This window comes from Aulonocara stuartgranti (assembly GCF_965226115.1).
Source record: "Aulonocara stuartgranti genome assembly, chromosome: 20".
In the NCBI taxonomy this organism is placed as follows: Eukaryota; Metazoa; Chordata; class Actinopteri; order Cichliformes; family Cichlidae; genus Aulonocara; species Aulonocara stuartgranti.
The window spans coordinates 27,442,501-27,467,412 of NC_138956.1; the positions used below are offsets into that span (position 1 = coordinate 27,442,501).

Consider the following 24,912-nt stretch of genomic DNA (forward strand, 5'->3'; position numbering starts at 1 on the left):
AAAAAAAATAAATGTTAAACACTAAATGCACTTTTTGACAGTCTGAGCCTTTACCTTTCTGGGCCTGATTTCAAGGTTAGTGTTCTCCGTTCAAAAAGTATGTAGTTGACTTCACTGTGCTCACAGGCAGTGTTTTGTTTTGATGTGTGGTTAGCCTGAGTCTTTTAATGCCAGGATTCACTTTTATTTTCCTTCAATAATTGTTACAATGCTGTCCTTTTAAGGAATTGATTATTGAGTTGGTTATATTAAATATAATTCAGTAATTCAACAAATGTGTTGTGTGTTGATATAAGTCTTATGTATAAGTCATGGTGTCAGCCCGACTCACCCCTGGTGTGCAAAGGTGCTGTTTTATTGGTCAGCCACTCAGTGCCAGTTTCTTCAGGACAATGAAAAACTCTATAATACATAGTTTGTTCTAGTTGATGCAAGCACTGTTGTGTTATGGTCACCGGTTCGATCCCTGGGCTCTCTGTCCTGGTCGTTGTGTCCTTGGGCAAGACACTTTACCCTACTTGCCTACTGGTGTTGGCCAGAGGGGCCGATGGCGCGATATGGCAGCCTCGCTTCTGTCAGTCTGTCCCAGGGCAGCTGTGGCTACAACCGTAGCTGCCTCCACCAGTGTATGAATGTGAGAGTGAATGAATAGTGGAATTGTAAAGCGCTTTGGGTGCCTAGAAAAGCGCTATATAAATCCAATCCATTATTATTATTATTATTATTATTATTATTATTATTATTATGCTTCTAGTTGTTTTAATGACACTTTGACCACCTGTTAGTAGATCACAACAGATATGATCTGTGGTGTTTTATGTAAGCTTGTATGTCAGATTGTAATGCTCATCAGAGAAAACCAAAATATAGTCTTTTTATTATTTTTTAATTTATTCATCCATCCATCCATCTTCAACCGCTTATCCGAGGCCAGGTCGCAGGGGCAGCAGCCTAAGCAAATTTATTCAATTTTACTATAATGATGTATCAGTCACAGTCTTATAATACACGTTCTTTTCTAAGAAGGTTATACTTAGTGCATGTGTGAGTATATGTACAGTGAACTGGCTTTACACACCATGTGTCCTTTTAAACCAGATTAACTCAGTGTGTGTGTGTACAGTGAACTGGCTTTACACACCATGTGTCCTTTTAAACCAGATTTACTCACTGTGTGTGTGTACAGTAGACTGGCTTTACACACCATGTGTCCCTTCAGAACAGACTATACTTTGTGTATATGTATGATGACATCACTGACCTTGTACACCAGACTGTCCTTATAGACCGAGCTACAGAAAAGTCTCTACAAACCACCAGAATGTCTGAAAAAATAGCCTTTTTTATATCTCAGTCGAGCAAAGAAAATGTTTAAATTTTAAGTTGTGTATAGGTTTGCTGATTTTTTTCATGATTTTTGATATGCATATTGTAGCTCTAGCACCTCTGGAACCCGGTGTCCCCATAGCCCTATGTCCAGTCTGATTTGCCAAAAATTTCAGAAATTGTCCCTCTAACCCAAGAAACGGGTATGTGTGTGTGTGTGTGTGTGTGTGTGTGTGTGTGTGTGTGTGTGTGTGAGGTCAAGATGTGACCCTGTGAAGCCTCCCCAAGGCTGGCACCTAGAAGTCTAGCAGATTTATCTAAACAAAAGGCTCTTATACTTAAACAGATATACGTGTGTTTGCTATACCATAAATCAGCAAAGGAAGATACGATCTCTCCTCTGTAGGGGAGTGAACTTACTCCCTCTTCATGCTTACACAGAGTTGTTACAGACCTCTTAGGATGAAACATTCTTTCAATCTACAAATGATTATATACTTCTAAGCATATATGAGTAAATGTTTCTAAGCATAAATGACAATCAACAATACAAACTCTATCAACAATCTCCACGCTATATGCAAATATTCAGAATGTGGCTTCCCCCTATGGAACGCCAGGACTGCCATAATGAATTAATTAAATACACCATTAAATAATTAATTAAATGTGGCAATAATTAATTAAAATTGGAATTAATTAATTAAATAAATAGTTATGATATATGTAATTAATTAATTATTGACACATTTAATTAATTATTTATGTATTTCACGTTTTAATTAATTATTGACACATTTAATTAATTAATTATTGACATATTTAATAAATTATTTATGTATTTCACATTTTAATTAATTATTGACACATTTAATTAATTATTGACACATTTAATTAATTATTTAATGATATATTTATTTATTTCATTTTGGCAGTCTTGGCGCCTGGCTCTCGTCATGAAATAATTTTATCTGTCAGCCTCACCCATCAAACTCAGGGGGCGGGGTTAACGCTGATCGAGTCAAAACCATTGCTTTGGCCTGGTGGCCATTGTTTCTAGCACACAACAACCGGCATGTGGAAGCTAACAGAACTGAGCTTTGAAAAACCCTGTTTGTGTGTTACCAAATACCGTTTTAATATTTTTTTAGCCGAGAATGTAGTGGTTTAATCTTCATGTGTCTGGTCGGTTTGTCAAGATACAGCCTCTTTGCAAAAGTGTTTCGATGATTTCGGAGATGTCGTCCCAGTCTCACGGCAAAGCGTGGGATAGACCCGCTCGCCTCGCAAGCAATCCCACCGACAAAGCGCAGGCCCCGGTACACAGCTGTAGTAACCCCCGCTGACTTCTTTTACTGAGGTTATATTTATCGGTGTTTTATTTCCTGATGTTCTTATGTGTCCTACGTGTTTCAGTCGCCAATTCTGAATTATAACTAACATTAAAAACATGTTTAAGGAGGAGAGAGAGCAAATAAATCTGTTTAACATCTGATCTTTGGGTTTTTGTTCAGTAATCAGCGTGACCTGTGTATAAACACATAAAAGAGATAACGTTGGTGTTTCCGTCATGTAGTAACTGCTGGCTTTAACTGTACAAAGGTTGTTCGACACTATGAAACACATACAGACTTCATGATGTTCGGCTAATATTTTTATTGTGAATATTAATCATGCTGACCTCGCTCTGTACACCACGCAGCGAGGTCAGCATATCCACGATATCCTCAGCTCCATGAGTTAACACAAAGTTTCCCAGCTGACTATCTAACTGCCAACTATTCCAGAGACGTGAAAATATACAGCATAAAGAAAAGTGTAAGAGACTCAGCAGCAGATTAGAATAACAGTTATACATTTAATAAATCACCAAATGAATCCAAGAAACGAGCAAACCTGTTCCGACAATTTGAATTTGTATTCCCTCAGCTGCAGACTCGCTGCTGTTTAAATGTTTGAAAAGGAAGATTAGATATAAAAAACGTCAAACATAGACTCAGTCTGCCTTCACATTTGATATGAGGCCAGCACGTATAGTGGCCTCAGCAGGCTATTACTGAAATACACGTGCTATATCATAAACTATGATATAAATAGGGAGGTCCTATTAACATGTTTAGTTTTAAAGGACACCTTCCTGCCTTTAGTCTCCTTCATGAGCAGTATTCGTTTTCTTCTAACATCCAGAAGTCTGCACCATGTGTTTCATAGTTTGTAACAAGCCTTTGACAGGTAAACATAACATATGAGAGAGAGAGAGAGAGAGAGAGAGAGAGAGAGAGAGAGTTGACATAAGAAGAGAAAATGCTCTCAATTATGGAGACAGGCAAATGGTTCATTTATGTTTGATGTGTGTTTATTCCTCCCTAAATATCGTCGGTGAAGTTTGCCATGCATGTCAGATTTTCCTGCGCATTTTTATACCTCTGCCAACAGAGAGAGAAAAAAAATCACATTCTAACAGACAGCTGGTGCTTAGAATACAGTTGAATAACTATTAAAAAACAGATGATATTTAGATGATAGTTCAGTCTAACACATGTGCCAGTGAACCATTAAACGTCTGTGAAACTATGCAGTTATGAAACGTAACTTTAACCTCAGCCAAACCGATTTGCTCAGTTGTAAATAAAACAGCGAAGTAAACGTGACCCGACAGACAGAACCTGAGTGAATGAAGTCCAGCGTTTAACCACTGAGAGCTAAAACTCAGCTGAGGTTTGAAAGCTGTGTGCTGGTGATTGGACATCAGCCGCTGATAAAGCTGGCTCGCCTATAAAGTGCTCTGTAAGGAAACAAGCTCCAGCAGCTCTGCGCTCGGGGAAAATACTATATTTACTTATCTTGTGCAGAAAAATGCGCTGACATTGCGTTATATCGAGCACCGGCTGCCCAGTTAAACTGTGACTATCACCAGGTAACTAGGCGTGTTTCTTGAATTAGCAGCAGGTGTTAAACAGCTGACAGATGAGGAGGAGGATGCATGCAGGTAAACTGAGGGTCTGCTGAGCTGATCGCTGGTTTCGTGAGAAAAATGTCAGCTCGTTCTTTATGTTACAGAAGCACAGAGACACAAGACCAGGCGGAAAGAGACGATCGTTCGGTGAAAATGAGAATCTGCGAATGCAACATGTGGAACACGGAGAGTGGAATATGTAAACAAACCGGTTAATGTACCCCCTCGGTGCGCTCTGCATGCTAACTGTTAGCAGAGCTAGTGAAATCTCTGAAAACATCTGAGCACTTTTGCAAGCATGTTCTATGTTGACAACCTGACCAGACATACGGCGCGACATTCGCGGCTAAAACACTGTTAAAAGTGTAGCTGGTGACAGAAAAACGGGGTATTTTAAAACTACACCACCACCATTGCTGCCTGTGATTTGATCTGCATTCTGGGATAACTGGCTGCCCCAAGTCTACACAAGCAATCGATTATCTAGGATCGACCTGTTTTGACTTACTTTGCACGGCAACCAATCAAATGTTAGAGAAGCTGCATGGGCAGCGTTAACCCCGCCCCCTGAGTTTGATGGGTGAGGCTGACAGATAAAATTATTTCATGACGAGAGCCAGGCGCCAGGACTGCCAAAATGAAATAAATAAATATATCATTAAATAATTAATTAAATGTGTCAATAATTAATTAAATGTGTCAATAATTAATTAAAATGTGAAATACATAAATAATTAATTAAATGTGTCAATAATTAATTAATTAAATGTGTCAATAATTAATTAAAATGTGAAATACATAAATAATTAATTAAATGTGTCAATAATTAATTAATTACATGTGTCATAACTATTTATTTAATTAATTAATTCCAATTTTAATTAATTATTGACACATTTAATTAATTATTTAATGGTGTATTTAATTAATTCATTATGGCAGTCCTGGCGTTCCATATCCCCCTCCCTGGACAATGTAAGAAGGAAATGGGAGGAAGAATTGGGGCTGGACATTTCAGAGGTTGACTGGGGAGGGGCTGTAGATCTAGTACACTCTGCTTCTGTATGTGTGAGACACGGATTGATACAGTTCAAGGTGTTACACAGACTCCACTTGAAACTGGCAAGAATGTACCAGGGGGCCGATCCGACCTGCCCCAGATGTAAACAGGTGCCAGCCAACTTATGCCACATGTTCTGGTCTTGTTCCAGGCTGAAAGACTTTTGGGCTAACATCTTTAGAACATTCTCATTCATTTATAATAAGGATATGGAACCAATGCCTCTGACAGCCATCTTTGGTGTGGCACCGAGGGAAACTCAACTAACAGCCTCTCAGAGGAAGGCAATAGCATTCGCCTCATTGTTGGCTAGGAGATTGATTCTATTCAACTGGATAAAGGCAACACCGCCATCCCATAAACGCTGGGTGGAGGAGGTGATGGCACACCTCAAATTAGAACATCTCAGATTTACTATACAGGGCAACACCAAGAAATTCTTTAAGGTCTGGCAGCCTTTCATTTCCTATTTTGAAGATGAGTTTCCGTCTACTCCATAACTGGCAACTCCCCCCCCCCCCTTTATTTTTATTTATTTATTTTTTTCTCTCTTTTCTCTGTCTGGGTATAGTTTTGTCTTACACTGTGTTGTAGGACTTGAGTTCGAGCTTTTCTGTATGAATGATATTCTTTCTGAAAACTCAATAAAAACACTTTGATTATTATTATTATACCCCGGGTCCAGGTACCCTCGCCCCCAGAGGGGGAAACAGAACCCGGACCCAAGAGATGTTAGCCTTCCCCCCGGGGTGGAGGCAAGCAGACCGTGCAGGCTCCGCAGCAGCAGGGAAGCCAATCGGACAGCCAACATCTCCTCCCAGCCCCCCCGCCTCGATGGCCAGCAGAGTTGGAGAAGATATGTTACAGCTGTAGCAGAATGATCGACAGGTTAAAATGTAAATGGATTTTCAAATATGAAAAGGATTGTAGAACAGTTTATAAAACCGGTGCAATAAATTCACCCAATCGCTAGCTGTGCCATTACCCGGCATACATCACTCACTGCATCAGTGCAATAACCGATACAAAAGTAATAGCCTGTAATTAGTTTTATCTGCAGTAATTTTCTCTCAGGTAGTTGCCTGCATTATATAATTTATTGTATTAAGTATAGGTCGTTACAATGTGATTTGGAAAATGTCTAAATATACCGACAACAGGCACTTCCGCGGCAATCTCTTGTCGTCAATAAACGACGTTTAAGGAGCACTATAAGAGAGATACTCCCATACGGTTTATGACAAAATTTGATCCGATTTGATTGATGGCCCTAATCATGACCTTTTGACCTCCCCCCTCCCCCCCGGAAGTGTGTAATTTGATCCCCTAAGCGTGACGAATTGCATCCGGAGAAGGGAGGGGTGGGAAACCCCCGGCATCCGGAGAAGGGAGGGGGAACCCCGGAAGCGCGCCACCTGTCCCTAAGCGTGACGAATTGCATCCTGAGAAGGGAGGGGTGGGAAACCCCCGGCATCCGGAGAAGGGAGGGGGGAAACCTCCGGAAGCGCGCCACCTGTTGTTGGAAAAAAAAAGAAAAAAGTTTTTTTGAGGGAGGAGAATAAAAGCAGAGAGGAGGAGGAGGTCACAATTTCTAAGCCACAGACACAAGATGGATTTCATTCTGCAGCCCAGCAGCGCTCCTGTGTCCGATGAGATCTGCTCTCCCAAAGAAGAAGGCTTTGAATATGACATATTCAAATACAGCATATTTACTATGGAAGGCCTCGATCCGGACCTTATGACCCTACCGGAAATACTCCGGAAGTGTCTAGTCATTTTCAGACCTGATGCGTCATGTTCCATAAACATGAGGGGAGGGGTATGGTTCCTGAAGCACAACAGTGATGCAGCAGCTGATTCTGTGGTGTATAGAGAGACAGAGCAGCAGTTAGTTTTCCACAAACTCATAGTCTGAATTCTGTTTCAATATTATGCCAATTTTCTCTGTATTTTTTTTTTTTTTTTTTTTTTACAATAACGGATGTAATTTTACTTTCTTAAGCTGCACCGGCGTTTGTAATGGGAATAAAGAGTGACTTCCTGTAGAGAACCGTTTCTTTCAATAGTAATTTTATTTTCCTATAATACAGACGCTGTAAAAAACCTTTAAGATACACCATAGCTTGTGATGAAAAGAAGAACTTTCTATCCGCTTGTAACCTACAGGCTGCCTACCCCATATGTGTAAAAAATGAATAAATATTCCTTAGTGAATACTACTTTTCCTTTTGAGAGTCCTTTTTACAAGAGACTGAAAAACAAACCATAATTGCCGTGACAGGCGATCTTGTTTCACACACACACACACCGCGGGTCAAGAAGGAATGAGACGGCGGAAGAGTTTTTTTTTTTCTTCATTACTTTTACAATGGGTTTTCTCAATAGACAGAAAATGAAAATGAGGAGTCAACAGCCGATATTATCATTGCTTCTAACCCGGTAAATAATTTCGTACATCTCCTCATAAAATAAGCCTTAGTGGAAAAAAGCTCATATTCGAATAAGTTTATTCCCCTCTGTGGGAAAGAGTTTTTTCTCAGAGTCAACCATGAGGCGAGTTTTGTCAACAGCAAGAACAAGGTCAGACAACTGTTGCCCATTAGGTAAAACAAATATCCGCCTCAAAGTCATATTTTACCGTTGCAGACAACCCTCACAAGAAGGCATTCAAAAAAGGAAATTGGACACCCCCAACTCTCCCGACTGCACACACACACACACACACACAGACCTGAAGGATGGGAAAAAAAAAACCCTCTCAAACTGTCAATATTGTCAAGAGAAAGATGCGAAAAACAGATGCCTCGTTAGACGAGGATAAAATGAGAGAAGAAACGGGAGGGGAGTCAAAAGAGTCAATATCTGCTCAGCCCCTACTGTGAAAGTTCTACCAATCGCGAGGAAGAATCCGTGAATATTATGTCAGCATTCCGTTCAAACAACGCCGCCGATCAGAGCGCCAGGGCCATCTCGCCAGAACTGTTCGTACCTCATCCCGGTAAGTTTTTTTTTTTTCTTTACGACTTTAAATTATATATCAACAGAGATGTCAATAATTTGATTACTTTCTTTTAGATTTCTACATCAATGATTTCACGCAAGTGGACTACGGTACGATTAAATAAGTATATATCATTTTTTAAATAAGTTTAGATAGACTTGATTTAACGAAACTCTGTTACTTACTTACTTACAGAGGCTATCGATAGTGCTGAGAGTAGCAGCAAAAATCCGGCCGTTTTCCGTGGCGAATTAGACGCCATAATCCCCGCAGAACCTCCGCTGCTGCCGCGTCGAAAAGAAGAACGAGAAGACAGCGCTATTTTCGTCTCCGCATACCGGGAGAACTGCGGAGAAAAAAGTTTTAAAACTGAAGGTAAACAATATGTTGCATTATCCGCCATTTTGTTGAATAACAGGATGTGACGGAGTAATCCGAGTGTGCTATACCGCCCCTCCCGACCCGGAGCAGATTTTTAAAAGTTTGTTTTATTTCTCGACAGCGGTAATCGAGAATATACAGACCCCGCCGCCGCAGCGAAAAGAAGAAGAAGACGACGTTATTTTCGTCTCCGCATACCAGGAGAACTGCAGGAAAATACCTTTTAAATCCAAAGGTAAACAATATGTTGCATTATCCGTCATTTTGTTGAATAACAGGATGTGACGGAGTAATCTGAGTGTGCTATACCGCCCCTCCCGACTTGGAGTGGTATAAAGTGTGCTAGAAAGTTTTTATTTTTATTTATTTATTTTAAATCTTTCTCTTTTTGTTTTATTTCTCGACAGCCGAGATTGTGGATATACCTATACAAACCCCCGCTACAGACAATCGGACGGAGGAGCGAGGTAAATAAAAAGTTTTTTCATTCTCAAAAATAGGAAGGAGGAGATTGTTTTCTTAAATCTTTCTCTTCTGTTTTATTTCTCGACAGCCGAGATTGTGGATATACCTATACAAACCCCCGCTACAGACAATCGGACGGAGGAGCGGGGTAAATAAAAGTTTTTTTTTCATTCTCAAAAAAATAGGAAGGAGGAGATTGTTTTCTTAAATCTTTTCTCTCTTCTGTTTTATTTCCCGACAGAGACCGATACAGAAAATCAGGCGGAAGAAAATCAGGCGGAGGAGGAGGAGGAACCGTCCAGAGCTCCTCCTCTCAGGAGACTGAGAGGTAATTGACGGGGGATGGATCGATCCTAATAAACTTCTCCGCTCTATAAAAAAAATGTAAGTTTTAAAAATACATTCTGTCCGTCTTTTCTTACAGCTCGACGGCTACTTCATAAGAAGAGAATCCTTGAAGACCTCGCTTTCATGTACGCCATAACAGTTCGCGCATATGCATCGATATACAGACACAAGGACCTGTAAAGGGATGCAAAGTAAAAGCATACACATGTAAAAGTCTGTGAATTAAGAAATAAAGAAAATCATGTCGGAAGAACGCAGCATTCCTGACGCTTTGTTGGAAGCCGTGGCAGAATTAAACAGAAACGATGAACATTTAGCCCCACCGATAGAAAACAATATAGCCCCACCACCGATCGACCCCCTACAGCCTTTAGAAAACGCTTTGCAAGCCCTCCTTCAAAACATTGAAAACGAACGGCTTGCCGGTCTACTGAACTTTGACCCTCTGCAACCGTTAGAAAATGCTCTTCAGCTCTACGACCAGCAGAGGGAGGCGCAGGAGGAGCAGGTGGAGCAGGTGCAGCAGCATCATCATCAGCAGCCCAGGGAGGAGGACTGGCCTGCGGAGCATCAACAAGGAGGAGGATCTCGGGTACAGAACGATGCGGTGACCGGATGAAGCGAGCGACCTCGCTCAATTTTACCTCGACGTCAGGGATAATTTTGTAGATCTAGCGGATAGGGTCAGACCGGAAGTTAGTCGTAACGACCGGGTTCAACTGGAGATCATCAGCGAGCACGCGCGAAATCACTCTGTTTTTAACGTCGACGAAAGCGTTGAAAACATTGTACCGGTTTTTGAGGACCTGCTAGCCAGGCTGATACAATCAAACGGCGCGATCGTGGCGGGCTCTCCCCTAGAAATTGTTGTGCAAGTAATTAGAAATCCTAGAGGCGGGAATGACCCACATAAAAAGATTAGCAAAACGTTAGATGATGAAATTCTAGTCAAAAAGCGAAGCTGTCTGTACGTGGTAAGAAACAAAAACGATAATCTGTGTTTTGCCATTAACCTGATTCACCTCACTCAACCTCATTTCACAGATAAACAGGCCCTGGAACGCGGCAGAGAGCTGCAGCGTTTAGCGGGGTTGAGCGATCGCACCCAGGTAACTCTCACCGACATAGGCAAATTCGAACAAATACTAAATCGTAAAATCGTCGTGTTTTACCGCCCGCCCGAGGACAGAACTCTTTCATTAATCGAAACAGACTACCCGAACACGCCTCACCCGCTGTACTTATTCTTATTCCGGCATCACTATTACGGGATAAAAAATCTAAAAACATTTTTAGGAATCCAGTACATTTGCGAGGAGTGTCACCGCGGGTATTATAAAAGAGAGGAACACTATTGTCAAAACCGCTGCAACCTCTGTTTTGACCCCGCATGCCCCTCTCACTTTCTGGACTCTGTAATCTGTACGGATTGTAACAGATCATGTCGCACACGCGTGTGTTATTTGAAGCACAAACAACCTAGAATTCACTCCGGTTCAGGCCTCAGCGTTTGTCAACAATTGTATAAATGTCCGGACTGCAAACTCCTCTCCCGTCGCGAAAAGCACAGGTGCACAGCCGCCAGATGTAAAATCTGTCGCGCGGAGCTTCCTCCCGACAAGAATCAGCACCTGTGCTACATCCAACCTTTGAAACATGAAAACTCTGATATCGCTTCCATAATCTTTTATGACTTTGAAACCTTCCCAGACAGGGAGGGGGCGCACGTCCCTTACCTAGTGTGCACAAAATCTCTAGAAGGAGAAGAGTGGCACGCTTACGGTGTAGACTGCGTTGAAAAGTTTCTCCAAAGATACAGAAGGAAAAGATATAGAGAGACCACGTTCGTTGCGCACAACGCGAAAGGGTTTGACAGCTATTTAATTCTAAGTCACCTGGTGGGGGAGGGGATGACGCACTGCGAGGCCTCCCGGGGGGTGTTTAACTTTGAAAAAGAGTCCCTGTATTACTGCCGAAACGACGTTAATATCCTGAGGGAGGCGTGCGTAAAGTTCAGAGACGGCTTTATAGGCTAAACTAAAGTAGACCCTTTCAGCTGCGTCACTATAGCTTCAGCCTGCATGAAAGTGTTTCTCACCAATTTCCTACCCGAAAACACTCTGGCCATCCCCTTGCCCGACAACTATGGCCGCAGGTTCAAAGCCTATTCGCACGCGTCCATTCAGTGGCTGGAGTGGGTAGCTCGCTCTCAGAAAATTCCCGTTCAACACGCTCTCACAACCGGTGGGGAGAAAAAAATAGGCCCGTACTTTGTCAACGGATACGCGCTGATTAACGGGGAAAAGTGGGTGTGGGAATTTCTGGGATGCTTTTATCACGGCTGTCCAAAATGCTACAGGCCTGAGGAAATCTGCCCTTTGACCCGCGCTCCTTACGGGGACCTGCACGCCTCTGCCGAGGCGAGGCTCCGGGAGCTGAGAAACGTTTACAGAGTCCGCACAGTCACTCTGTGGGAGCACGAATGGAACGAGATGAAAAAATCGAACGAGGAGGTTAAAAATTTTATGCGGAGCTACGAAGCCCCGGAACCTGTCTCCTCGCTCGGGACTTTACGGAGGGCGCACTTCGGCCTTGAGGCTGCGTTACAGCGCCTCGCCAGGAGAAAATGTGTATTACGTAGACGTCACATCCCTGTACCCTTACGTCAACGCCAAGCGCGCTTACCCTCTGCATCACCCCCAAATCATCAGAGAGAATTTTGCAGACCCTCGCAGTTATTTCGGGTTGATCAGAGCCACCGTTTACCCGCCGCGCGGGCTCTATTTCCCCGTTCTACCGTACAAAACCCCCGGAGGTAAATTAATATTCTCCCTCTGTTGCACCTGCGCCGAGACTAATCATCAAAGCGGCCCGTGCCTTCACGACGACGAGGCCAGAGCTCTCACCGGGGTCTGGGTCACCGTCGAGTTTAACAAAGCCTTAGAATTGGGTTACAGAGTGGCTAAAATCACAGAGGTCTGGCACTTTGATAGCTGCAGCAGCGATATCTTCGCCGGTTATATTAACACGGAAGAGTACCACAGGCATCAGGGCATACGTTTAGACCCGTCAAAAATACAGGTGAATCCGGCCAAAAGACAAGTTTCGAAATTGTGTCTCAACAGTTTCTGGGGAAAGTTTGCTCAGAGAACCAACCTGACTCAGACCACTCTGGTCAGAAAGCCGAGTCAGTTTTTTAACTACGTCTTTTCAGGCCAGTACGACTTTAAACACGTCTCTTTTTTAAAGACCAAAAAACAGGAAGTGGCTTTAATTCAGTGGAGCTATAACGAGCGGTGCGTGATACCTCCCGGCGCGACCAATACCGTTTTCATCGCCGCTTTCACCACAGCCTACGCCCGTCTAAAACTCTACGAGTATTTAGAAAAATTGCAGCGCAGCGTTCTGTACACCGACACCGACTCTCTGATCTACATAGTGAAAGAGGGGGAGGAACCTTTAGAGCTGGGCAACTATCTAGGGGATCTCACGGACGAATTAGACGGGGACACCATCCAGGAATTTGTCTCCGCGGGTCCAAAGAGTTACGCCTACCGGACCAGAAACAAAAAGAAACTGGTGGTAAAAATGAAAGGAATAACGCAGACGAGAGAATGTTGCGAACGTGTCAATTTTGACAGTATGAGCGGGTTGATGGAAAGTTACCTTTCAGGTATGAAGGAGGTGGAGCTCGAGACCCCTCAGCACGGCATTCAGAGGGATAAGAAACGATGTGGGCTTCATAGATAATTGGCAAACCTTCTGGAGGAAACCTGGTCTTGTTAGGAGAGACGGCATCCATCCCACTTTGGATGGAGCAGCTCTCATTTCTAGAAATATGGACAAATTTATTAAACCCCCCAAAATATGACTATCCAGAGTTGGGACCAGGAAGCAGAGTTGCAGTCTTACACGCTTCTCTGCAGCTTCTCTCCTCCTGCTACCCCCCCAAAAACCCATCTCCATAGAGACTGTGTCAGCTCCCAAACAGACAAAAATCAAACTAAAAACCAGCAACAAACAACTTAAACATAAACAATCACAAAGAAAGAACAATACAGTATCCACATCTGAACCAAAGAGTAAAACAGTGAAATGTGGATTATTAAATATTAGGTCTCTCTCCTCCAAGTCTCTGTTAGTACATGACTTAATAATTGATCAACAAATTGATTTACTCTGCCTTACAGAAACCTGGTTGCAGCAGGATGATTATGTTAGTTTAAATGAATCAACACCCCCGAGTCATTCTAACTACCAGAAATCTCGAAGCACAGGCCGAGGGGGCGGTGTGGCAGCAATTTTTCACACCAGCCTATTAATTAATGAAAGACCAAGACAGACTTTTAATTCATTTGAAAGCCTGATGCTTAACATTGTCCACCCCAGCTGTGAAACTCAGAAACCAGTCTTACTTGTTATCATCTATCGTCCACCTGGGCCTTACACAGAGTTTCTGTCTGATTTCTCAGACTTTATATCTAATTTAGTTCTGAGCTCAGATAAAATAATTATTGTGGGTGATTTTAACATCCATGTAGATGCTAAAAATGACAGCCTCAACATGGCATTTAATCTGTTATTAGACTCAATTGGTTTCTCTCAAAATGTAAAAGAACCCACCCACCACTTTAATCACACTCTAGATCTTGTTTTAACATATGGCATCGAACCTGAACATTTAACAGTGTTTCCTGAAAACCCTCTCCTGTCTGATCATTTCCTGATAACATTTACTTTTACAATAATTGATTACACAGCGGTGAAGAGTAGACTTTATCAAAGTAGATGTCTTTCTGAAAGCACTGTAACTAAGTTTAAGAATATAATCCACCCCCTGTTATCATCTTCAATGCCCTGTACCAACACAGAGCAAAGCAGCTATCTGAACGCTACCCCAACAGAGGTCGATTATCTTGTTAATAATTTCACCTCCTCACTACGTACGACTCTGGATACTGTAGCTCCTGTGAAAACTAAGGCCTCAAATCAGAAGTACCTGACTCCGTGGTATAATTCTGAAACACGTACCCTAAAGCAGATGACTCGTAATCTGGAGAGGAAATGGCGTGTCACAAATCTAGAGGATCATCATTTAGCCTGGAGAAATAGTTTGCTGCTTTATAAGAAAGCCCTCCGCAAAGCCAGAACATCTTACTATTCATCACTGATTGAAGAAAATAAGAACAACCCTAGGTTTCTCTTCAGCACTGTAGCCAGGCTGACAAAAAGTCAGAGCTCTTTTGAGCCAACCATCCCTTTAACGTTAACTAGTAATGACTTCATGAACTTCTTCACAAATAAAATTTTTATCATTAGAGAAAAAATTACCAATAATCATCCCACAGATGTAATATTATCTACAGCTACTCTTAGTACCATTGATATTAAGTTAGACTCTTTTTCTCCAATTGATCTTTCTGAGTTAACTTCAATAATTACTTCCTCCAAACCATCAACGTGTCTTTTAGACCCCATTCCTACAAAACTGCTCAAAGAAGTCCTGCCATTAATTAATTCTTCGATCTTAAATATGATCAACCTATCTCTAATAATCGGCTATGTACCACAGGCCTTCAAGCTGGCTGTAGTTAAACCTTTACTCAAAAAGCCATCTCTAGACCCAGCAGTCTTAGCTAATTATAGGCCAATCTCCAACCTTCCTTTCATATCAAAAATCCTTGAAAGAGTAGTTGTCAAACAGCTAACAGATCATCTGCAGAGGAATGGTTTATTTGAAGAGTTTCAGTCAGGTTTCAGAGCTCAGCACAGCACAGAAACAGCTTTAGTGAAGGTTACAAATGATCTTCTTATGGCCTCTGACAGTGGACTCATCTCTGTGCTTGTCCTGCTAGACCTCAGTGCAGCGTTCGATACTGTTGATCATAATATCCTATTAGAGCGATTAGAACATGCTGTAGGTATTACAAGTACTGCGCTGCAGTGGTTTGTATCATATCTGAAGGAAACTGTTTCCAGGGCCTACTCCGTGGATCGGCTTCCTCCGAGGCGTGGACGTCTATCAGCAGAGAATGTACCTTCACCTATCAGCAGAGAATGTCCCTTAGTCTGTAACACAGTCAAATATATTCTCAAGTAATATTCAAGCATGCCATTCAGCGTGTTAGTACGAGCAGCTCGGGAGCAGCTTGGGAGAACAAGAAAACAGAGACTGCTTTAGATTGTCTTCCCAAAGTGACTCAACTTTATTCACAAGTATAACAGTTTATATAGAGGGTAAAATTCATGAGACAGCAGATTTATCAGTTTAAACCAGTACAGACCAAGATAAGGCAGCGTCTTCCTGCCCTTGGGTGAAGAAGCATCCTTTGTGTAGTTTATTAGTTCAGCTACAATTGTGATTATCTCAGCGACATATTTTCAAGGCACAAAACGAAGAGTTCTTACATTAGTGAAATCTGAAACAAACCATTTGGCCTTCAACAGGCGTCTAAAAGATTAAGAAACTAATGTAGCTGAGGGAGTGATCTCTGTGGTATTTCAACCTTGTTGAATGACAGAGTTTTCCTGTATAATGTCACTATAAAACAATATCCAGTAAATGCTCCCATGGTACTAAAATACCTAACAGTTCCACTCTTTTTTTATTATTATTTTTAAAAAATAATAATAACTCAAATAGAAAGGAAAAATCACAAATGTAATAACATAATATAAAAAGCAAATCATAAAATGTAATAGTTCACAACCTAATGTTCAATATACACATCAGGAACATCATTGGTAACATCTGGCACATCCTCAGGATCAATTTGTGCTAATTGCAAATACATTGAAGTAGCTGTACTAGTAGCTATACGGGTTATCATTGAGCGTACACAGGGTATCACACAACAGGCAATAATCATCAAAAACAAAATAATACATGCTACAACTGTTATAAAGGCTACAATGAGTTCCTTCCATTTTCCAAACGTGTCCTGCATCCACTTGTCTAGCCACTGACCGTGACCTGTATTGGCTCTTAGTTCTATCTGCAATGCTTCAAGTTTATTCATAGCTTGTGTAAATGAACCGTTAGGGGCGGTATTATTGGGAATAAAAGTACAACAAACATCTTCAAACATAGCACAAACACCTCCTTTCTCAGCTAACAACATATCTAAGGCCATTCTATTTTGCATGGTCATTAAGGAGGCAGCAGACATCTGTTCTCCTAGGGCTTTAAGGGCCGTATTGGTCAAATTAGTAAGTCTTTGCTGATTGTAATAAACATAATTGATCCAGCCTACATTTTTGTTTACCTGTATCCACGGTAGTATTGAGACAAACCCTGCTGATATTTCTCCTTGTGCCTTTAATTCATTTGGTATCCCGCGTGGAACTCCTATAGCATCTATGTAAACGTTATGTGAATAAGCGGAGCGTTCCGTCCGTCTGCTGGATACAGGCAGATCCGAGGTTTGTTGTATCAGTAGTTCTTGAGCTAAAGTTACTAGACCGCAGGTACCGGTCCAATTAACAGGTAAGGCTAATCTAAGAGTATTATTGCACATCCAATAAGCATGTGGGATTGGTCTGGTCAGGCGCGAAGCTGTAAAGCCTTTTAATATGCCTCCCCAGTACGAGTCGTTTAGTGTGTTGGGCGAATGCAGGATTGTTGAGTTATCTGAATGCGTACTTATATATGCATATATATAAGAAAACATATGTTTATATTGTGTCCTGTCAACACTCGCTGCTAGCCATGTTTCGTTACAGCGTGCTCCTGGAGAGTCAGAAAAGAACGTATAGTTTTGTGTGTCATAATTTATGTTTTCAAGTTTTGGTCGGTGTATGCATGTCATCAAGATATTTGGGTGATGGCGCACCTGTGTTGGGGGCGAAAGAGGTTCAGTGCGGTCTTCGGGGCGCTTCATTTGGTTGCAGGGGTGGGTAGAATCATTAATCATGCTAACATCCTTACTAGAGACTTGTCCTGTGTATATGAATAAACAATCTAAAGGACTTAGTTCTACTTGCACCGCTTCAATCAGGGTTACTGTTAAGGGCCCCTTTTTATCATTTTTGAATAGCATCTTTGTTAAGGGAAAACCTGAAATTGGATATCCCACTATGACCTGTTCTGGATTACCCTTTGAACAGACATAACAGTTACTGTTTCCTAAGTCACGAGCGGCTATTCTGGCATTGTCATACCAGGCGTTAGTTCCTGTTCTAGGGGGTGCATAAGATGGTTTATTGGTGGTGTCTGTGTTGCTTTCTACTGATTTTAGAGAACGTGACGAGTGTACTAGGTGGGTGTCTTGCCAAGTGGAGCATGAGGTATTGTCAGCAAAATGTGGCTTGCAGAAATGTGAACAGGGTTGCACTTTACAATACGAAATAGTAAATAAAAATCCTAAGGTTAATGCAGTAGATATGATTAATAACCTAAATATATAAAAAAGACAGTTCTTTAGTCGTCTCCTGGCCTGGTCCCAGGTTCGAGAGACACCGTATAAGCGTCGTGTGATGACAATGGGCATTTCATTTTCTCCATTATCAGGATGAAACGAGTCTATCTTTATCAGGTTAGACATTGTGTGGTACTCTAGGCTTTCTGTTCCTGCTGGATGTTCGAGTACCTTGTTGTTGTTCAGGTGGGGGATCAAAGGGCTTTCTGAGTCTTGGCTCTTTCCGGCGTTGTGTGTTAATCAGTGATTGTGTGTGTGTAGGTGTATTGAATCCGGGCGCTGGCTCGCCTGAGTCGTCATCTGTAGGTGTATTGAATCCGGGCGCTGGCTCGCCGGAGACGTCATCTACTTGATCCGACGCCTTAGGTGGTTTGGTGGGGCTGGTCTTAACCCTGCTGGCATGAATCCACTGAGGTTGTCCGTCTGTTAGGATGCTGGTTCTCGTCACTGCAAGTACAGTCTGGGTGCTGGAACACGCGGCCTCCCCGAGTGCCCTTGGTTTTAGCGACTTTACCAATACCGCATCTCCTGGTTTCCACGGATGGGTTGGATCTATGGAAGGGAGAGGCTGAGAGAGACAAACTTTCTGATAGTTATTATTCAGTGTTTCTACCAGGTTATGAACATAGTCAGACAATGCAGTGTCTATGTCCCCTTCCAATAGCGGTGCCCCTCTGGAGGCTGACCATGGTGTTGGAAACGGTCTTCCCATGATTATTTCAAATGGAGATAATTTGGTTGCTGCGGATGGAGTCATTCTAATCTCGCAGAGGATTTGAGGAAGTAGTTTGATCCAGGTCATTCCTGTTTCTATCATTGCTTTAGTCAGGCGGTTTTTTATGGTCCTATTCATTCTTTCTACAACTCCTGAACTCTGAGGATGGTATGGCACATGATATTTCCAGTCTATTGCTAGAGTTTTAGCACACTTTTGAATTACTTCTGATGTGAATGAAGGTCCTCTATCACTGTTAATTTGGTGAGGTATTCCAAATCTGGGTATTATTTCATTGCACAACTTTTGACAGACTACTTCTGCAGTTTCTTTTGATGTTGGGTAAGCTTCTACCCATTTACTAAATTGGTCCACTATTACCAGTAAGTACTTGATGCTTCCTTGTGCTGGCATGTGTGTAAAATCAATTTGTAATGTATGAAATGGGAAATCTGGTTGTGGTAAATGCTGATGTTTTGCTTTTGGTTTTCCTACATTAGTTCGTGCACATGTTAGACAGGTTGCTAATATGCGTTTTACTGCGTGTGATGTTTTCTCGATTACAAATCTTGATTTTATTGCTCCTATTACCCCTCTTTGTCCGACATGACTCACACCGTGAAAATGGCGGACAAGGATTGGCAGTAGTGAAGATGGGAGGGCAATCAAACCCTCAAGGTTTTTGTATAAGCCGTCTCTGTTATCTAAGGTACAATCATTACTTTCCCAGTAAGTGTAATCTAAGGCAGAGGCTTGCTCTTGTATGAATTTTAGGTCAACATTTGTTTCTAAATAGTCTGGGAGCGTGACAAGTGGCAGCTGTAAAGGCAAAGATAATACTTCCCTTCTGGGTGGTTGCTGTGAGGCAGCAGCTGCTTTCGCGGTTACGTCTGCAAGAGCATTTCCCACTGCTTCGTCTGTGTCAGCCGTGCTGTGCCCCTTCGTTTTAACAACTGCAATTGCCGATGGCAGCTGTATAGCCTGCAAAAGTCTTTGAACAAGGTCAGAATTAGCGATCGATTTTCCATCAGCAGATCTAAATCCTCTTTGTCTCCACAATGTGCCAAAGTCATGCACCACACCGAATGCATAACGGCTATCAGTGTAAATTGTTACCCGCTTATCCACATGTAACTCACAGGCGCGTATTAAAGCCATGAGTTCTGCTTTTTGTGCTGAGTGAAATGGTAATGAGTGAGCCTCTAGTATGATGTCAGGCAATGTCACCACCGAATAGCCACAAAGAAATAAGTTGTCATTTGGTTTTGAACAGGACCCGTCCACATAAACAATGACTGAGTCTGGGATTGGTGTCTGCTCTAAGTCTGGGCGTGGTGCTGTGGATTCCTGTATACGTGTCATACAATCATGATCGTCAGGGTCGTCTGAACCATCCTGTCGGTCAGAGGAACACAGCATACGAATGAGTAGCTGTTGCTGGAATACCTGTCAGTATGCTGGGAACATCTGGGACAAGAGGTGGCAGAGGCATAATGACTGCATTAACTTGCCTTAAGTCTTGTGTGAAACGCCATACGCCAGGTTTGTTAGGCTTTGGCACAGGATTGACAGGAGTGTTATATGGAGATACTGTGGGCTTTATTACTCCAGCTGTCAATAAATCTCCTATGATGATGTCTAAGGCTGCGGCTTTTTCAGCGGAAATGGGATATTGCTTGACATTACCGGCTTGTTGTTTTTCAGCTGAGCATGATAAGGTGTACAGTCAATAAATCCTACATCATTCTCACCTCTTGACCATAATGTCATGTTTTGATATTCAGCTGGCAATGTGACAGCAGAGATAGTACAGTGTATGGGGTAGGTTAGATCTATGTGTTGACATGGTGCAGTGATGTCATAGCCTATGTCTGAGTTATGTGACAAAACCACTGTTCGGCCTTCACTGGTGTGAGCAGTTATCATGTTGTTGAACAGTGTGAGAGAAACAAATATGTGGCTTCCAGGCATGGGGCTACCTGGTAACGGTGTTTGCACATGTTTTTGACACAGAGTGTGACGTGGGATACCAGTCAGATGGATATTGAGTTCATTCTCCGCTGAGGCGTCCAGCTGACACAGAGGCTGTTCCTTCTCCATGGTGTCGGTGCATAGGGCAGAGAAAACATAGCTGTTATCAGTATCTGCAAACATTTCACCCTTTGTGTTAAATGAAATACACAAGTTCATTTTTGCCATTAAATCTCTGCCTAATAGATTCACAGGCGAGTTTGGAATAATTATGAATGGATGATATGTAATTTCATCTGGTTTTGGGCCCCAGCGTGTTTTTAGAGAATGAGTTTTGGGGCATTGCACTAGAGTTCCGTTTATTCCCATGGTGTTGATGCACACAGAGGAAACAGGCCCACTATAGAATTTTCCAGACAGTGAACTTTTAGTGGCTCCACTGTCAACTAAAAAGGAATAAGTCTTTTCACCTATCTCTATATCTAACATGGGCAAGCTTTCTGTGTTTCGGGACAATTGCAAATGCAGCATCGTGTGTAGTGCTTCACACTGTCCCTCATCATCACCTGGGCCTCCCTATTGTCGGTCCAGTCTTTCGTTATCATATGGGTGGGGATTAAAATGTGGATTATAAGGTTGCTGCCTAAGTGCAAAGGGGCCATTATTTTGATGTGATTCCTGTCTGCGTTGCCAGTTACCTTGTCTGTAAGAGCTCTGCTGACGCCTAGTGGCAGGAGCTGGTCCTGTGTTTTGTGGTTGAGATCTACGTGCTGCTGATTTGCATCCCCTCCTCCAGTGTCCTATTTTTCCACAATAAAAACATACGTCTCCACTCCTATCTCTCCTTCTGAAATCTCCCTGCTGCGCTTGTTGAGGGGACGGGGCCCCTGCATACATCATTTTTTCACTTTCCTCTGAGCCTTCAACATCAAAGTTCAACAACATCTTAACAGTTTTAGCCTTCGTGCTGTTGGGGAAAAGATCTGCACCAGCTTTTGTTTTGACAAGTGTGATAAAGTTCTTTATTTTCATGTCATAGAGATTATCAGTGGCAGTCAGCTTCAATAGTTGTGAACATTCTGGATGAATATTGTTTAAGAATGTTGTTATGAAAATCTGATCATTTCCTCCTTCAGGCATGCATGCCTCATTAGTCCAGCAGTGTGTGAAACGTTTCATAAACACTAGAATGGATTCATCTGGCTTTTGCTTACACATGGTTACTGCATTTAAATCAATTTTATCTCTAGACATTGTGAGCAGAAATTTCTTTAGATTTTGAAAAAAGGCTGTGATTTTGTCATCGTTTATCCACAAAAACGAGGTGGTGTTGGCTGCTTGGTCATTTTTAGGGTCTAGTTCCTCTACTTCTTCAATAAGCTGAGATTCAGTCACACCTGGGATTCGTTGACATAATATATATCTATAGTCAGGCCCACCCAAGTGGTGGTATCTGGTACTTCTCTGTAATGCAGAAACAAAGGCTGTAGGATTTTGTAGAGGATCGGGAAGTTCTTTAATGGTTGCTGCTAACTCTGAAATTTTAGGGGGTTGAATGCAACACATGTCCCCTATTATCATGAACGGAAGGGAGGTGCTGACGTCATTAAATTGTGATCCCTGCTTTTCTTTATAACGGGTGTTTTTGTGGGGGCCCTCTTGAGTTTTTTCCTCTTTTTTCTGCTTTAAGTAGTTCCTTATTAAATTTCTGGTGTTAGTTATTGCTTTTGGCACAGTTAAACCATTCGCTACTCTAGTGTGGCGCTGAACATGATTATCTATGACGGAAACGGCTTCCTGCAGTTCAGCTTCCGTACGTTCAGTTAAAGGATCTTTCATGATTTCCTCACACTCTGCCATTAACTGTTTTGTTTGCTTTTTATGTTCCTGTAACTCTCTTTCTCGTTCAGTGTATTCTCGTTCCTGTCTTTGATCTAGGTTAAACCAGTCATCTTCTTCTGATTTAGGTGTCATTTCAGTGCCTTCCTCACTCCTTTGGGATTCTGCTGTTAAATCAGGATATACGCGCTGATGACGTGCAGCCGCCGCAGCAGCTATTAATTCTGTCTTTTCATCATAAGGCGGCGGAGCCGTAGGTTGAACGGATGGGCATATAAGGCTAGTTTTTTCTGCAGTGGATTTACTAGAGCCTATACTGGCTTGATTTAAAGCATTTACGTCTGGCTCGGGTCCTTTTTTCCATAGTGGTAGCATGCGATTGGTCACATCACGACATTCTATCATATATTTTTTACAGGACTTTTTAATCAGCCTACTTTCCTTATCACAAATAGTATTTAACATTTCTACTGACCTGTTTTCTGGCGATAATCGTTCGGGATAGGGCTCCGGAAATACATTAGGATGCATTAAAGTTATAGTTCTTAAGTTCGAGACGAAATCAGTCACGTAAGCACTTCCGCATGTTCTGGATACGTAATCATGGAAGTCTTCATTGATTCGCGAGCGTGGATTAAACGTAACCGGAAGTGGGAGTCGTACTGAGCCGCTATTTGTGATTTTATATTTTATTTTTTTCGGTTTTACAGTTAATTTTGATTTTTTATCGGACCCGTCTAAGGTCTTTGAATTATTCTGACCCATGGTCAGTGATTTCCAGAGGGGTTTAGACGCTTTGAAGGATTTAAGTTAGTTTTTATTTTTGCTGTGGCACACCTGAGGTTACTTGATTTTTTGCTAGCAATTTTATGTTTTTAGTGAGCAACTTCTCACTTTTTAACGAGCAACTTCTCGTTTTATGACCCCAGGCAACTTCCTGTGTCCTTTCTGCTGGTGAGCAACTTCTTAGTTTATGACAGCAGGCAACTTCCTGTGTCCTTTCTGCTTTTATTTTACAAAACAACAGGCAACTTCCTGTGTTTCTATGTGGGCCACTAAAGAAGGCTCCTCAGTGTATCCCACTTGTTACTATGTGGGCCACTGAAGAAGGCCTCGTCAGCGTATCCCGTTTCTATGTGGATCACTGAGAAAGGCATAACACAGTCTTATAAAATAAAAGACGAGTGCCTACCTTCGTCAGGATCCCACTTCTGACACCAAAATTGAAGGAAACTGTTTCCAGGGCCTACTCCGTGGATCGGCTTCCTCCGAGGCGTGGACGTCTATCAGCAGAGAATGTACCTTCACCTATCAGCAGAGAATGTCCCTTAGTCTGTAACACAGTCAAATATATTCTCAAGTAATATTCAAGCATGCCATTCAGCGTGTTAGTACGAGCAGCTCGGGAGCAGCTTGGGAGAACAAGAAAACAGAGACTGCTTTAGATTGTCTTCCCAAAGTGACTCAACTTTATTCACAAGTATAACAGTTTATATAGAGGGTAAAATTCATGAGACAGCAGATTTATCAGTTTAAACCAGTACAGACCAAGATAAGGCAGCGTCTTCCTGCCCTTGGGTGAAGAAGCATCCTTTGTGTAGTTTATTAGTTCAGCTACAATTGTGATTATCTCAGCGACATATTTTCAAGGCACAAAACGAAGAGTTCTTACATTAGTGAAATCTGAAACAAACCATTTGGCCTTCAACAGGCGTCTAAAAGATTAAGAAACTAATGTAGCTGAGGGAGTGATCTCTGTGGTATTTCAACCTTGTTGAATGACAGAGTTTTCCTGTATAATGTCACTATAAAACAATATCCAGTAAATGCTCCCATGGTACTAAAATACCTAACAATATCTATCTAATAGACTCCAATTCGTGCATGTAAATGGAGAGTCCTCTTCACACACTGAGGTTAATTATGGAGTTCCACAGGGTTCAGTGCTAGGACCAATTCTGTTTACATTATACATGCTTCCCTTAGGCAGTATCATTAGAAGACATAGCATACATTTTCACTGCTATGCAGATGACACCCAGCTCTATCTGTCCATGAAGCCAGATAACACACACCAATTAGTTGAACTGCAGGAATGTCTTAAAGACATAAAGACCTGGATGGCCGCTAACTTTCTGCTTCTTAATTCAGATAAAACTGAGGTTATTGTACTCGGCCCTGAAAATCTTAGAAATATGGTATCTAATCAGATTCTTACTCTGGATGGCATTACCTTGGCCTCCAGTAACGCGGTGAGGAACCTTGGAGTCATTTTTGACCAGGACATGTCCTTCAACGCACATATTAAACAAATATGTAAGACTGCTTTCTTCCATTTGCGCAACATCTCTAAAATTAGAAATATCCTGTCTCAGAGTGACGCTGAAAAACTAGTTCATGCATTTATTACTTCCAGGCTGGACTACTGTAACT

At 42.0% G+C, this 24,912-nt stretch overlaps 1 protein-coding gene and 1 long non-coding RNA gene across 5 annotated transcripts in view; one reads left to right on the top strand and one right to left on the bottom strand.

Annotated features, from left to right (window-relative positions):
• LOC309697365 (uncharacterized protein) overlaps positions 1 to 1,596 on the top strand; it is a 21,070-nt gene extending 19,474 nt beyond the window's left edge. For 2 of the 4 annotated variants that reach the window (XM_082519231.1, XM_082519232.1), the window contains one exon: positions 1 to 1,596. This exon is cut by the window's left edge and continues 216 nt beyond it. In XM_082519231.1, the coding sequence (XP_082375357.1) occupies positions 1 to 11 (11 nt within the window). In that variant the 3' untranslated portion in view covers positions 12 to 1,596. The other 2 variants (XM_082519233.1, XM_082519234.1) reach the window with 1 other exon arrangement.
• A 13,949-nt stretch (positions 1,597 to 15,545) lies between these two features.
• Positions 15,546 to 23,664, bottom strand: LOC309697379. The gene is made up of 3 exons (XR_014273811.1): positions 22,955 to 23,664; positions 20,649 to 20,763; positions 15,546 to 19,660 (listed from the first exon to the last, which is right to left on the bottom strand). It is a non-coding gene; the product is annotated as an uncharacterized lncRNA (long non-coding RNA).
• Between the last annotated feature and the right edge of the window lie 1,248 nt (positions 23,665 to 24,912).